Raw genomic sequence first — 14986 nt, 5'->3', positions numbered from 1 at the left:
ATATTTAACAGGTACAGCCTGTTCCCCACTTATACTTTTACACACTTAAATTGTTTGAAGCATTCCAGGGGAAGAAGTGACCTACAAACCCCAGATTTTTGTGGGACAACAAAGTCGCTCGATCAAAAAAATTAAATAAAACGAAAACCTTGTAACTCAGAAATTTGGCAGGGGTAAACAAATTGTCTCGACATTCAGCCTTTTTAAGGTCTGGAGGAATTGAGAAGTGTCTATGTGTGTGTATGTGTGTGTTTGTGTGTGTGTGGATATATTTTGTGTCTCAGATTTCCATGCCTGTAATGCTGTCTCCCTCTGTGTGTGTGTGTGTGTTTTAGAGCTCTTTAGCCTTTTTTTAAAAAGCAGGGGTGAAATCAAGCAGGTTGTGACAGGTTCTGGAGAACCAGTAGCGAAAATTTTGAGTAGTTCAGAGAACCGATAGCAGAAATTTTGAGTAGCTCAGAGTACCAGTAATGAAAATTTTGAGTAGTTCGAAGAACTGGTAGCGGAAATTTTGAGTAATTCAGAGAACCAGCAGCAGAAATTTTGAGTTGCTTGACGAACCGGTAGCGGAAATTTTGAGTAGTTCGGAGAACCGGTAGCGGAAATTTTGAGTAGTTCGAAGAACCAGTAGCGAAAATTTTGAGTAATTCAGAGAACCGGCAGCAGAAATTTTGAGTAGTTTGAAGAACCGGTAGCGGAAATTTTGAGCAGTTCGGAGAACCAGTAGCAGAAATTTTGACTAGTTTGAAGAACCGGTAGCGGAAATTTTGAGTAGTTCAGAGAACCGGTAGCAGAAATTTTGAGTAGTTCAGAGAACTGGCAGATGCCACCTCTGACTGGCCCCAGAGCGGGATGGGAATGGAGATTTTGCAGTATCCTTTCCCTGTCACGCCCACCAAGCCACGCCCACAGAACCAGTAGTAAAAATATTTGAATTTCTCCACTGTTTAAAAGTATGCAACTCAATAAATAGACAATACAAAAACATAGTTAACTTGCATGTTAAACCATGCGGGAATCCAAAATGAAGCCAGACACAGATTCTAAATTTTTAAGCTGATCCATTTAATAAATAAAAATAGGTTAAAAGCACCGAAGGAGGCAAACTATATTTGTGCGAAGGGAAACATCATGTACTCTAATTCTTATTTAGTTAAACATTTACCTTATTGTGAAGGCAGATCCTTTAAAGATAAATATAAAATTGGGTAGAGAGAAGGAAAGGAGGCAGTTTCTGGATAGATTTCTAAATGCTACTTAAAATAATAATTTTAAAAAGTCCCCATATGTGATTGTGCCACGATCGAGAAACCGTGTTCTCAGGCAAATGCACACACTTGGGAATCAAGAAGAATCCCACAGGCGGTCTTACTTGGGAAAAAAAAATGGCCAACTGCTATCGGCAATATTTCATTGCTGTTATTTTAATATGCCTCTTGGAATTTAACCTTGAGTCCTTATCCTCTCTATCTTCTAACCAAGAGGCCTCAGTCTTTGAACATTTGCCAATATTGTAAAAATCTGGATTTTCCAGTTCTGAAGAAGCAAGTGTGAAATTCTTTTTTGTTGTTGAAAAGGACAGTGGGGAGGGCACAGAAAAGGAGGAGGAGGAGATCGCTCTGTTAAATGAGCCGAGGTGGCGCAGTGGTTAAATGCAGCACTGCAGGCTACTTGAGCTGACTGCAGTTCTGCAGTTCGGCTGTTCAAATCTCACCGGCTCAGGGTTGACTCAGCCTTCCATCCTTCCGAGGTGGGTAAAATGAGGAGCCGGATTGTTGTTGGGGGCAATATGCTGACTCTGTAAACCGCTTAGAGAGGGCTGAAAGCCCTATGAAGCGGTATATAAGTCTAACTGCTACTGCTATTGCTAAATACTCCTCCTCCTCCTCCTCGTCTTCCTCTCTTCTTCTTCTTCTTCCTCCTCTCTTCTTCAAGCCAACTTTTGCATTTCTCCTTTGTTCCCCTTGAACAAAGATATTTTTTTTATGTTTTATTTTATCAATTTCATATATACCTTCACAATTATATGATCTCATAACTGTTATTAATAATATGTATTTATAACAATTTTCCCCTACAGTTGACAATATACTTGAAGATTGCTTTCTTAACATCCCATAGATCCATCTTATCTTACAACGGTCCTACTTCTTCTTCCCTCCCTCCCTCTTTCCCTCCCTCGTTTCTTCTCTCCTACTCCCCTTCCTTCCCTCCTTCCTTCCCTCCCTCCTTCCCCTTCCCTCCTTCCCTCCTTCCTTCCTTCCCTCCTTTCTTTTCTCCTTTTCTCCTTCCTTTCCTCCTTCCTTCCCCCCTTCCTTCTCTCCTACATTCCCTAGATTTTTTTTTTTTTTTGCAGAAGCATTAAAAAAAAAAAGATAATTTTTTAAAATGGTTCTGCACCCAAGTTTGTTTTGTTCTCACCTTAAAGCTTGTGATTGTGACACAGCAACCTTGAACAAAAAGATAACCGCCGGTATAATTTATTCTCCGCCGCTCCAAACAGGAGCTTTACCTGTGACTTCGCGTCTGACCTTTCTCCCTATTGGAGAACAAGCCTAAGGGGTGTCCTCTTCTAACGTGGATCAGTAGATAAACTTCTTGTTTATTCCTGCTCAACCAGCAGGAACACCTGGGGGAAAAAACACCTGAAACCTTATTAATGTAAAACTTTACTAAAGACACTTCATTAAAAACCAAACAGGGCCTCCACTGGCCGTAGTTTTTTGGATGCAGTTCAAGGGGTCCATTTCCATTTTTAAAAGCCCAAAGAGACTAGCACATATGTCTATAACCACAGCAACAGAAAAGGAAAGGAAGAGAGCAGGAAAGGAGAAGAGAGGAAAGGGGAGAGAAGGGATAGAAAGAGAAGAAGAGAGGGTCGGAGGGGGAAGAGGAAGAGGAGGAGGGGAGAGGCAAGGGAAGAAGGAAAGGGAAAGGAGAGGAGGAAGGAAGAGGAAAGGAGGGAAAGGAGGGAAGGGATAGAAAGAGAAGGAGAGAGGGTCAGAGGGGGAAGAGGAAGAGGAGGAGGGGAGAGGCAAGGGAAGAAGGAAAGGGAAAGGAGAGGAGGAAGGAAGAGGAAAGGAGGGAAAAGATAGAAAGAGAAGGAGAGAGGGTCGGAGGGGGAAGAGGTAGGAGGGGAGAGCAAGGGAAGAAAGAAAGGGAAAGGAGGAGGAAGGAAGAAGAAAGGAGAGGAAGGGATAGAAAGAGAAGGAGAGAGGGTCAGAGGAGGAAGAGGAAGAGAAGAGTAGGGGAGAGACAAGGGAAGAAGGGAAAGGAAAGGAGAGGAGGAAGGAAGAGGAAAGGAGAGGAAGGAGGGAAGGGATAGAAAGAGAAGGAGAGAGGGTTGGAGGGAGAAGAGGAAGAGAGGAGTAGGGGAGAGGCAAGGGAAGAAGGAAAGGGAAAGGAGAGGAGGAAGGAAGAAGGAAGGAGAGGAAGAAGGGAAGGGATAGAAAGAGAAGGAGAGAGGATAGGAGGGGGAAGAGGAAGAGAGGGTTATGGGAGAGGCAAGGGAAGGAAAGGGAAAGGAGAGGAGGAAGGAAGAGGAAAGGAGAGGAAGGAGGGAAATGATAGAAAGAGAAGGAGAGAGGGTCGGAGGGAGAAGAGGAAGAGAGGAGTAGGGGAGAGGCAAGGGAAGAAGGAAAGGAAAAGGAGAGGAGGAAGGAAGCAGAGAAGGGAGGGAGGGTGAAAAGAAAAGGAAAACAATAGGGTGGGGATAATACAAAATAGGTGTATGGAATGGTACACAAAGCCACCCAGAATGTATATTTTAACCTTTTTATATGGAAAAACAAATATGTAAAAGTGATAAAGATAAATAAGAACAATAACTGTGTGAATGTATGCCTGTAACTCTATAAAAAAGAATAAAAATAAAAACAAACTTAAAAAAAACAACCAAACAGGGCCTCCCCTGGCTGTAACTTTTTGGATGCAGTTCAAAAGGTCCCCCCCTCCCTCCGTGATTTTTCCCATTTTTAAAAGCCCAAATAGACCAGCACTTATGTGCAAGGGGAACCTTCTCTTTCCTTCTACCTAGCTGTTGCTACCTTCCTTGAAATCACCAAGGCCAGCTAGGAGCTGTCAAATACTTTGCATCCTTCGCAACCCACCAACCCACAACACCCCCCCCCCTGAACTCAGTCCATATTAAGCAAGCTCAGCCTTTGGTGGGAATGCAGCTGCTAGGGGGCCACAACTAAAAGGGTACTCTAGGAACCGAGCAAAGCTGAGCACTTACTCCCAACTAAAATCCCTTGAAAGCGAGCGAAGAACAAGACAAACATCTCCTGGAAAGTTGGCTTCCTACCAAACCGTCTGGCTCCTTAGCTGAAGCACAATTGTGCCTTTGATGTTAAGGCCTTCCGAGGTGTAAACCCGCAAAAAAGAATGAGTCACACATAGCACCGGTTGGATTTTTTCCAGCTGCCCTCTGGAATTCTGTAATTGGTCTGCGTCAACAGCTCAGGGTCCGAAACGTAGAAACTCTGCGCCGAGGGTTGACGTTGGCCAACCCTTCTTGGGATAGTCAACAGCAATAGCAATAGCAGTAGACTTATATACTGCTTCATAGGGCTTTCAGGCCTCTCTAAGCGGTTTACAGAGAGTCAGCATATTGCCCCCAGCAATCCGGGTCCTCATTTTACCCACCTCGGAAGGATGGAAGGCTGAGTCAACCCTGAGCCGGTGAGATTTGAACCACTGAACTGCTGATCTAGCAGTAGCCTGCAGTGCTGCATTTAACCACTGCGCCACCTCGGCTCTAGTCAACGGATGGAGGTCGTTGAGTGCTTTGGTTTTAAACTTTTCGTTCCTTTGGGAGATGTTTCCGGTGCAGATGGAAGAGGAAGGTAGGAAGGAAAGGATCTGGAAGATCCTTGGATCCAATTCCTACTCAACACAGGAATCTCTGTAGAGATTCTCCATCATCCAAGTCATGGTTGTCCCAAAAGTGATTTTTTTTTTCAAGAGACCACTGGACTTATTGGTTTTCCTCCAGAAAGGTTTCATTTCTCATCCAAGAAGCTTCTTCCGTTCTGGCTTGGATGGTGGGGAATGGAGAGATTTATACTCCTTGCAGACGGAGTTGGTCATTTGGATCTTTTTAGAGAGCCGTTGAGGCCACTTGGAGGTTTATCTCTGTCCTCAGGGTCACCTGAGTGGTGCAAATGGTTCCTGCAGTCTGCAATTTTTTCCCTCTGGAAATCCATTCCTCCTCCCACACCATTCAAAGGGTCTTCATCTCCAATTGTATAGCTAAATGTCTGTAGAGATTCTCCACCATCCAAGGTCATAGTTGTCTCAAAAGGTGCTTTTTCAGGAGGCAACTGGACTTTCTGTTTTTTTTTCTTTTGAAGACATTTTGCTTCTCATCCAAGAAGCTGCTTCAGCTTTGACAGGATAGGGGAGAATGGAAGGATCGATACTCCTTGCGGATAGCTGCTCATTTGCATCCTTTTAGAGGGTCGTTGAGGCCACTTGGAGGTTTATCTCTGTCCTCAGGGTCACCTGAGTGGTGCAAATGAGTATGGGGCCTTCTTGGAACTGCTGAAAGGAGTGTGTTGTGGAGCTGGGCTATCCTCCTTTGCACTACTCAGGTGACCCCAAGGGTTGATGGTTCTCACTGTCAGAAAATTCCTCCTTATTTCCAGGTTGAATCTCTCCTTGTTCAGTTTCCGTCCATTATTCCTTGTCTGGCCTTCAGGTGCTTTGCAAAATAGCTTGACCCCCTCCTCTCTGTGGCAGCCCCTCCAAAATTGGAAGGCTGCTTTCCTGTCTCCCCTGGTCCTTCTCTTCCCTAGACTATCTATGCCCAGTTCCTGCAACCGTCCATTGTATGTTTTAGCCTCCAGTCCCCTCATCCTCCTGGTTGCTCTTCTCTGCACTCTTTCCGGAGTATTCTGGTGGCAAGCTGTTCCACTGGTTAATTATCATCACTATCAGGAAATTCTTTCTTATTTTCAGGTTGAATCTGTTTCCATCCATTGTTCCTTGTCTGGCCTTCGGGTGCTTTGCAAAATAGCTTGACCCCCTCCTCTCTGTGGCAGCCCCTCAAATATTGGAAGGCTTCTATCCTGTCTCCCCTGGTCCTTCTCTCCACTAGACTAGCCAGGCCCAGTTCCTGCAACCGTCCATCGTATGTTTTAGCCTCCAGTCCCCTCATCATCCTGGTTGCTCTTCTCTGCACTCTTTCTGGAGTATTCTGGTGGCAAGCTGTTCCACTGGTTAATTATCATCAATATCAGGAAATTCTTTCTTATTTTCAGGTTGAATCTCTCCTTGTTCAGTTTCCATCCATTGTTCCTTGTTCGACCTTCAGGTGCTTTGGAGAATAGGCTGACCCCCTCCTCTCTGTGGCAGCCCCTCCAAAATTGGAAGGCTGCTTTCCTGTCTCCCCTGGTCCTTCTCTTCCCTAGACTAGCCAGGCCCAGTTCCTGCAACCGTCCATCGTATGTTTTAGCCTCCAGTCCCCTCATCCTCCTGGTTGCTCTTCTCTGCACTCTTTCCGGAGTATTCTGGTGGCAAGCTGTTCCACTGGTTAATTATCATCACTATCAGGAAATTCTTTCTTATTTTCAGGTTGAATCTGTTTCCATCCATTGTTCCTTGTCTGGCCTTCGGGTGCTTTGCAAAAATAGCTTGACCCCCTCCTCTCTGTGGCAGCCCCTCAAATATTGGAAGGCTTCTATCCTGTCTCCCCTGGTCCTTCTCTCCACTAGACTAGCCAGGCCCAGTTCCTGCAACCGTCCATCGTATGTTTTAGCCTCCAGTCCCCTCATCATCCTGGTTGCTCTTCTCTGCACTCTTTCTGGAGTATTCTGGTGGCAAGCTGTTCCACTGGTTAATTATCATCAATATCAGGAAATTCTTTCTTATTTTCAGGTTGAATCTCTCCTTGTTCAGTTTCCATCCATTGTTCCTTGTTCGACCTTCAGGTGCTTTGGAGAATAGGCTGACCCCCTCCTCTCTGTGGCAGCCCCTCCAAAATTGGAAGGCTGCTTTCCTGTCTCCCCTGGTCCTTCTCTTCCCTAGACTAGCCAGGCCCAGTTCCTGCAACCGTCCATTCGTATGTTTTAGCCTCCAGTCCCCTCATCCTCCTGGTTGCTCTTCTCTGCACTCTTTCCGGAGTATTCTGGTGGCAAGCTGTTCCACTGGTTAATTATCATCACTATCAGGAAATTCTTTCTTATTTTCAGGTTGAATCTGTTTCCATCCATTGTTCCTTGTCTGGCCTTCGGGTGCTTTGCAAAATAGCTTGACCCCCTCCTCTCTGTGGCAGCCCCTCAAATATTGGAAGGCTGCTATCCTCTCTCCCCTGGCCCTTCTCTTCCCTAGACTAGCCAGGCCCAGTTCCTGCAACCGTCCATCATATGTTTTAGCCTTCGGTCCCCTCATCATCCTGGTTGCTCTTCTCTGCACTTTTTTCCTGCTTTTAAAACACATCCTTCCTTCCTGCACAGTTGTAAACAAAACACCACACACACATGGGCACGCACACATACAAAACACAAACCCACACACCGATTGTCTTTTTCCTTTCCTGGAGTTTCACAACATCCTTCTGAAAACACCGCTATTTGTTTTTTTTGCTACCTACTATGTGTAGAAAAGTGGCTTTTATTTAAAAAAAAAATTCTCTGTAGCTTTAGTCACACTTAGGGGAGCGAACTGGGGAAACTGCTCATTCGCACCATTTTCTCCAGTTTGTCTAACACGGCATCCGTTTTGACACCTCCCTGGCATAAAAACGACACCACCACCCCCTTTTTCTACCTTCTGTATTTAGGCTGCCCACCAATGAGGGAAGCAGGGAGGTGTGTGTGCAACACACTCAGGCATAACAGGGTGCGTTTGGTTTTAATTTAGCGTCTTTGGCGCAGCGCAATTGCCGTTGTTAAGCCGAGTTGATGACACTGTGATTTCCGTGAATCCGATTTTCCTTCTTCACAAAGGTTTTTGTTAGAGTTGGTTGTGAAAGAGCGAATCTTTCGCGTTTTCAAAATCAGGTCATTAGAAAACACAAAGTACAAATTAAGAGAGGAAAGAAAGAAAGAAAGAAAGAAAGAAAGAAAGAAAAAAAGAAAGAAAGAAAGAAAGAAAGGAAGGAATGGAAGGAATAGAAGGAAAGGAAAAGGAGAAAAATAGGAGGAAAGGAATAGAAGGAGGGGAAAGGAAGAGGAGAAAAATGAAAGGAAAGGAAAGGAAAGGGAAGGGAAGGAAAGGAAAGGAAAGGAAAGGAAAGAAGGAAAGGAAAGAAGGAAAGGAAAGGAAAGAAGGAAAGGAAAGGAGGAAAGGAAAGGAAAGAAGGAAAGGAAAGGAGGAAAGGAAAGGAAAGAAGGAAAGGAAAGGAAAGGAAAGAAGGGAAGGAAAGGAAAGGAAAGAAGGAAAGGAAAGAAGGAAAGGAAAGAAGGAAAGGAAAGAAGGAAAGGAAAGAAGGAAAGGAAAGGAAAGAAGGAAAGGAAAGAAGGAAAGGAAAGAAGGAAAGGAAAGAAGGAAAGGAAAGAAGGAAAGGAAAGAAGGAAAGGAAAGGAAAGAAGGAAAGGAAAGGAAAGGAAAGGAGGAAAGGAAAGGAAAGAAGGAAAGGAAAGAAGGAAAGGAAAGGAAAGAAGGAAAGGAAAGGAAAGGAGGAAAGGAAAGGAAAGAAGGAAAGGAAAGAAGGAAAGGAAAGAAGGAAAGGAAAGAAGGAAAGGAAAGAAGGAAAGGAAAGGAAAGGAAAGAAGGAAAGGAAAGAAGGAAAGGAAAGGAAAGAAGGAAAGGAAAGGAAAGAAGGAAAGGAAAGAAGGAAAGGAAAGGAAAGAAGGAAAGGAAAGGAAAGAAGGAAAGGAAAGAAGGAAAGGAAAGGAAAGAAGGAAAGGAAAGGAGGAAAGGAAAGGAAAGAAGGAAAGGAAAGAAGGAAAGGAAAGGAAAGGAAAGGAGGAAAGGAAAGGAAGCCACATCTCTCTTACTTGCATCTCAGGTAGGATACTAATGCCATGGTTTGCAAATCATAGCATGGTAGGGTAGAACCAAATTAAGAAGATTCAACCAGTGGAGCAGGAGTTGCCTTCAGAAGTTGTGGAAGCTTCATCAATGGAAGCTTTCAAGAAGAGATTGGACTGCCATCTGTCAAAAATGGTGTAGGCTCTGCTGCTTGTACCAGGTGGGAGGGTTTGACTAGATGACCTACAAGGCCCCTTCCAACTCTGTTATTCTGTTGTGTTCTGATTGATTGACTGATTGATGCAGGGGGCCCTCTCTCTTGTAGGTTATTTATGAAGGCAAGGAGGAGACACACGGATTACTTTGGGGTTCATGGGAAGGAGAGGTGAAATTAAAGCGAGGCTGGTCCAAAAAGAGCCCATCCGAACAACTGTGTCCTTCGGGATCTCCAAAAACGCTGATCGCTCATCCTCAAATCTCCCTCCCCCCCCCCTATTCCTTTTTCTCCCCGAGATTTGGACTGATCAACAGGAAAGAAATGAAAACAGGAGCTTTCAATGCTGTAATACATCCACCATCTCCCTCTCTCTCCCGGTTCTCTTGTACGCTGTTAATTTCAGAAACAACAAACGTCACCCCTTACTGAGAAATTCAGTATTTATATTTTGAAGGGCAAAGAGGGGAAGGAGGAGGGGAGGGGAGGAGGAGGAGGAGGAGGAGGGGGAAATGGATGTTTCTTTACAAACAGATCATGTACAATGTCCACTCCCCCCTTACTCCACTCCAGAGCGAATCCTCGAGTTTGCAAAACCAGGTCATTAGAAAAAGCAACTTCCCTTTTTCACTGCAGGGAAGTGGTTACAATTTAGTGTTCTCGCTTTGGTTATCTATACATTTGCCTCTCTCTCTCCCTCTCCATCCCTCCTTCTCTCTCTCCCTCCCTCCTTCTCTCTCTCTCTCCCCCCTCTCCCTCCTTCACTCCCTCCTTGCTTCTATCCTTCTTTCTGTCTCTCTCTCTGTCCCCCTCCTTCCCTCTCTCTCTCCCCCCTCTCCTTCCTTCACTCCCTCCCTCCTTCCCTCTCTCTTTCTGTCTCTCTGTGTGTCCCCCTCCTTCCCTCCTTCTCTCTCTCTCTCTCTCTCCCACCTTCACTCCCTCCCGCCTTCCTTCTCTCTCTCTTTCTCCCTCCCTCCTTCTCTCTCTCTCTCCCCCTCTCCTTCCTTCACTCCCTCCTTCCTTCCCTCTCTCTTTCTGTCTCTCTCTCTCTCTGTGTCCCCCTCCTTCCCTCCTTCTCTCTCTCTCTCTCTCCCACCTTCACTCCCTCCCGCCTTCCTTCTTTCTCTCTTTCTCCCTCCCTCCTGCTCTCTCTCTCTCCCCCCTCTCCTTTCTTCACTCCCTTCCTTCCTTCCCTCTCTCTTTCTGTCTCTCTCTCTCTCTGTGTCCCCCTCCTTCCCTCCTTCTCTCTCTCTCTCCCACCTTCACTCCCTCCCGCCTTCCTTCTCTCTCTCTTTCTCCCTCCCTCCCGCGCTCTCTCTCTCTCTCTGTGTTCCAAACTACTAAGGATACACAATTTGTCTTCAAAATAACATAGCACTGCAATTTTTTTTTCCTTAGACAAACTGTATTTGGCTCAAATGTGCTTCCTTTTTTTCTTTCTTTTTTTTGAAAATCAAACTGGAACATCTGAATTGGATTACAGAGTTTTACGTTAGAGCAAAAAATGCGCTTGTGTAATTCTCATCCTCCAACCCATGAATCTTACATTTAGGCCCTTACAAGACCCCCCCCCTTTCCCTATACATTCCCCCTAAATTCATACATTGTTGAAGGATTCCATTAAACAACAAATAGGAAGGAAGGAAGAACTAGTTAAAGATGATCATCCTCAAACTGGGTTATAGTTTAAGACGGAGAAAATATTTTGGATGTGTGTGTGTGTGTGTGTGTGTGTGTGTGTAAAAGCAGAAATGTTTTGCAGATAAATCAGGGTTCAAATCAGCCCCCCTCCCCCCAAATTTGATGTATATGACCTTCTGCTTCAATATTTTAAAATGCTTAGCTTTGTAAGATTACCCGTATTAATTCTTTTTAGGAAAAAAAATACATAAAGAAGGGGCTGCAGGCTTCCCCCAAGTTTTTATATATAAAAAGAATATATATATATATATATATATATATATATATATATATATATATATGTATGTATGTATGTATGTATGTATGTATGTATGTATGTATGTATGTATGTATGTATGTATATATATATATATATTAGATTTTTTTACAACCCCTGGTAAGCCCCAATTATGGGAGGAAGCTAACTGCTTCCATCATCTGTCCTTTGGCTCGTCACAAGAGTCCATCACGACAGAAACCCAATATTTTTACTGTTGCCTTTGTTATATTTGTGTTTTTTTATTTGTGCTGATAAATAAATAAAGGGAGACTAGTATAGATCTATTTCAAGCTATTTAGCTCTCATCAGCTAGCCATACCCTTACTGGGATTTGAACCTGGGCTATATTAAAATCTAATAGATACCTTTCACCCTGGCTTCGCTGATAATGGATAAGAGCCTGTGGCCTAATGGCTAAGAAGTCTGCCTAGTATGTCATATAGCCCAGGTTCAAATCCCAGTAAGGGTATGGCTAGCTGATGAGAGCTAAATAGCTTGAAATAGATCTATACTAGTCTCCCTTTATTTATTTATCAGCACAAATAAAACACACACACACACACACACACACACACACACACACACACACACACACACATATTCTTATCCTTAAGACTGGCCAGTGCACACTTGCAATGTATAAACCCACAGACTTGCAAAACAGTCTATTTTGGTTAGGGCTTGCAGGAAGATGTGATTGCAAAAGCATTTCACCACAACAGGATGAGATGTTTTCTAAAGATAAATAACAACATAATTCTCCAAGGGTGGGGAGGGAGGGTTCTTTAGTCATTTCAATAAATAATAGATCTGCTCCTAATATATAAAAGATGTTGGGACTCTGGAAAGAGTGCAGAGAAGAGCAACCAAGAGGATTAGGGGACTGGAGGCTAAAACATATGTAGAACGGTTGCAAGAACTGGTAGGTCTAGTTTAATGAAAAGAAGGACTAGGGGAGACATCATAGCAGTCTTCCAATATCTCAGGGGTTGCCACAAAGAAGAGGGAGTCAAGCTATTCTCCAAAGCACCTGAGGGCAGGACAAGAAGCAATAGGTGGAAACTAATCAAGGAGAGAAGCAATTTAGAACGGAGGAGAAATTTCCTGACAGTGAGAACAATTAATCAGTGGAACAACTTGCCTCCAGAAGTTGTGAATGCTCCAACACTGGAGGTTTTAAAGAAGATATTGGATATCCATTTGTCTGAAGTGGTGTAGGGTTTCCTGCCTAGGAAGGGGTTGGACTAGAAGACCTCCAAGGTCCCTTCCAACTCTGTTATTATATGTGTGTATGTGTATTAATAAACCAATGCTGCTGTGCTAGATTAATACACACACGTACACACACACAGATACATACATATATTTAATTATACACACACACACAAAATCTAGCACAGCGACATTGGTTTATTTCTTTAGAAAACTGGAAGAGAAAGGTTGATTTTTGCATGTGATTTCCTGCTTAAATTGGAGCATTGAGGGAAATTAGATTCTAACACAAACAAAGGGGAGGGGGATTAAAAGCAAGCAGACACCCACACCCGCATACTGGTGTGGGTTGTTGTTGTTTTGCCTGACATTCCAACTCACATTTTTAAAACTTTTTTTTTTGTCTTGGCAACCAAAGGGCTAATAGTTGCAATCCTTTGGATATTTGGGTCAAAAGTCATTTCTGCCCTTTCATTTGGCTACTGGTAAAATCTATAGTGTGTAAGTCTAATTTTTTTTTGTTGTAAAAATGGAATAGAATGGAGGGGAGAGGAGTGTGCGGTGCTATTTTCAAGGTTAAAATGACCTTTTTTCACAAGTGGCTACAATTATTATTTTTATTTTATTTTTTTACTATTTTGCAGCTGAGCCAACTGGCCAATTTGACACCTTAATCACACCCAGTTTTCCCAGAAATAGCTGCAGAAGGCCACCATATCACAAAACTTCCAGGATGGGGGGGGGGGGGAGATAATAACTGTGATGGGATGGGAAATCCAAAGGAAGAAGAGCTCTAGGCTTACCAAGGGGGTAAAGTGATGGGCTCCAGTGGGACTTCAGCACAGCCCCCATCCCCAGAATCGGTCAGGGATGAGCAGCATGGCAGGGAGAGGATAAATGTTTAAGGCTGCATCACAGCCATAAGAATCACAGAGAAAGCGTGCAGAATAAACAGGTTTGGGAATAAAACTCCTGGCAAATTTCAGTTCTGCTTTAAGGGTGGTTGAGACATGGATTTGAATGGAATTATCCTGGGATGGAGAAAGAGGAGGGAAATGAATTAGTACAGTTGAAAGAGAACAAGATTTATTGGGGTGGGGAGGTGGTAATAAAAGCTTTCTATATCCAGAAAGACAAAAAATTAATTTGTCTTCCTCTCAGATATAAACATATGTAAAATTTATGAACTATCTGTCTGTCTATGTGTCTGTCTGTCTATCTTTCTATCTATCTATCTATCTATCTATCTATCTATCTATCTATCTATCTATCTATCTATCTATCTATCTATCTATCTATCTATCTATCTATCTTATATAGTTGTCTATCATTATCAATATCTATCTATCCAGAAAGACAAGAAATTAATTTGTCTTCCTCTTAGATATAAACATATAAAAAATTAATGAACTATGTGTGTATGTATGTATCTATGTATGTATGTATCTATGTATGTATGTATGTATGTATGTATGTATGTATGTATGTATGTATCTATCTATCTATCTATCTATCTATCTATCTATCTAGCTATCTAGCTATCTAGCTATCTAGCTATCTATCTTATATAGTTATCTATCATTATCAATATCTATCTATCCAGAAAGACAAGAAATTAATTTGTCTTCCTTTTAGATATAAACATATAAAAAATTAATGAACTATGTGTGTATCTATATATGTATCTATGTATGTATGTATGTATGTATGTATCTATCTATCTATCTATCTATCTATCTATCTATCTATCTATCTATCTATCTATCTATCTATCTATCTACCTATCCATCCATCCATCCGTATTATCTATTTGTCTATCATTATCAATATCTATATATCCAGAAACACAATAAATTAATTTGCCCCCCTCTCACATACAAAATATAATCTCTCTCCCTCTCCCCCCCCCCTCTCTCTGAGAGAGTGTGTGTGTGTGTGTTACAAAGCAACCTTTAGCTAATATTTTCTCAGAAATCCTGCCGGCCTTGCTCTCAAATAACTATAAATAGAACGGGAGCCTTATTTAATAACCCCCCCCCCACACACACACTTTTTTCCTCCTTTGGGCTGAATATTTTATTTTGCCCGTCTCCTTAAACAAGCCAAGCACATTCTTCCATCCAGGTCCTATAGATAAAAATCGGACAGCTCCGCCTTTGCACACAAAACGCGCCGCGCGGAGGAGTGTGTGTGTGTGTGTGTGTGTGTGTGTGTGTGTGTGTGTGTGAGAGAGAGAGAGAGAGAGAGAGAGAGAGAGAGAGAGAGGCAGAGAGACAGAGAGAGACAGAGAGAGATGAATAGGAAGGAGATCAAAATAGAATAACAATACAAAGCAGAGAATATTTTTTTTAGAACACTAGAAATTAGACGAAGAAAGTAGGGGGCGAGGGAAAAATAATCCAGCGGGGGGGGGGGAATCGAAAGGTAGGGAAGGAGATAACTTGATGTTCTGCTTCTCAAGCAGAGGTCCTCCAGCCGCCTTCAATAGCCCGGCGGAGGCTAAAGAGACTGAAGCTTTCCAATTTATTTTAGCTCCCAACCAGCCGATGCCAAATCTCGTTCCTATTTACTAACCGGGACCGCGAGGCACAAGCGCAGGGCAGATACAGCCCAGAGGGTTGCCGGGAGGAAGGGAAAGGGACCACTTTCCAAAATCCTCATTTCCCCCCCCTTCTCTCTCCCCC

General features: G+C 43.2%; 1 protein-coding gene and 1 long non-coding RNA gene across 2 annotated transcripts in view; one reads left to right on the top strand and one right to left on the bottom strand.

Annotated features, from left to right (window-relative positions):
- Positions 1-1041: 1041 nt before the first annotated feature.
- On the bottom strand, positions 1042-3073 carry LOC148042662 (uncharacterized). Its single transcript, XR_015698459.1, has 2 exons — positions 2422-3073; positions 1042-1963 (listed from the first exon to the last, which is right to left on the bottom strand). It is a non-coding gene; the product is annotated as an uncharacterized LOC148042662 (long non-coding RNA).
- A 1746-nt stretch (positions 3074-4819) lies between these two features.
- LOC106550716 (trinucleotide repeat-containing gene 18 protein) overlaps positions 4820-14986 on the top strand; it is a 63691-nt gene continuing 53524 nt past the window's right edge. Inside the window, 1 exon segment of the mRNA XM_087729237.1 lies at positions 4820-4847. Within this exon segment, the coding sequence (XP_087585363.1) occupies positions 4820-4847 (28 nt within the window).

This window comes from Thamnophis sirtalis, unplaced genomic scaffold (genome assembly GCF_051295495.1).
Source record: "Thamnophis sirtalis isolate CommonGarterSnake01/CBP01778 unplaced genomic scaffold, rThaSir2_p1.2 scaffold_14, whole genome shotgun sequence".
In the NCBI taxonomy this organism is placed as follows: Eukaryota; Metazoa; Chordata; class Lepidosauria; order Squamata; family Natricidae; genus Thamnophis; species Thamnophis sirtalis.
This window is presented reverse-complemented; position numbering and strand designations above follow the sequence as displayed.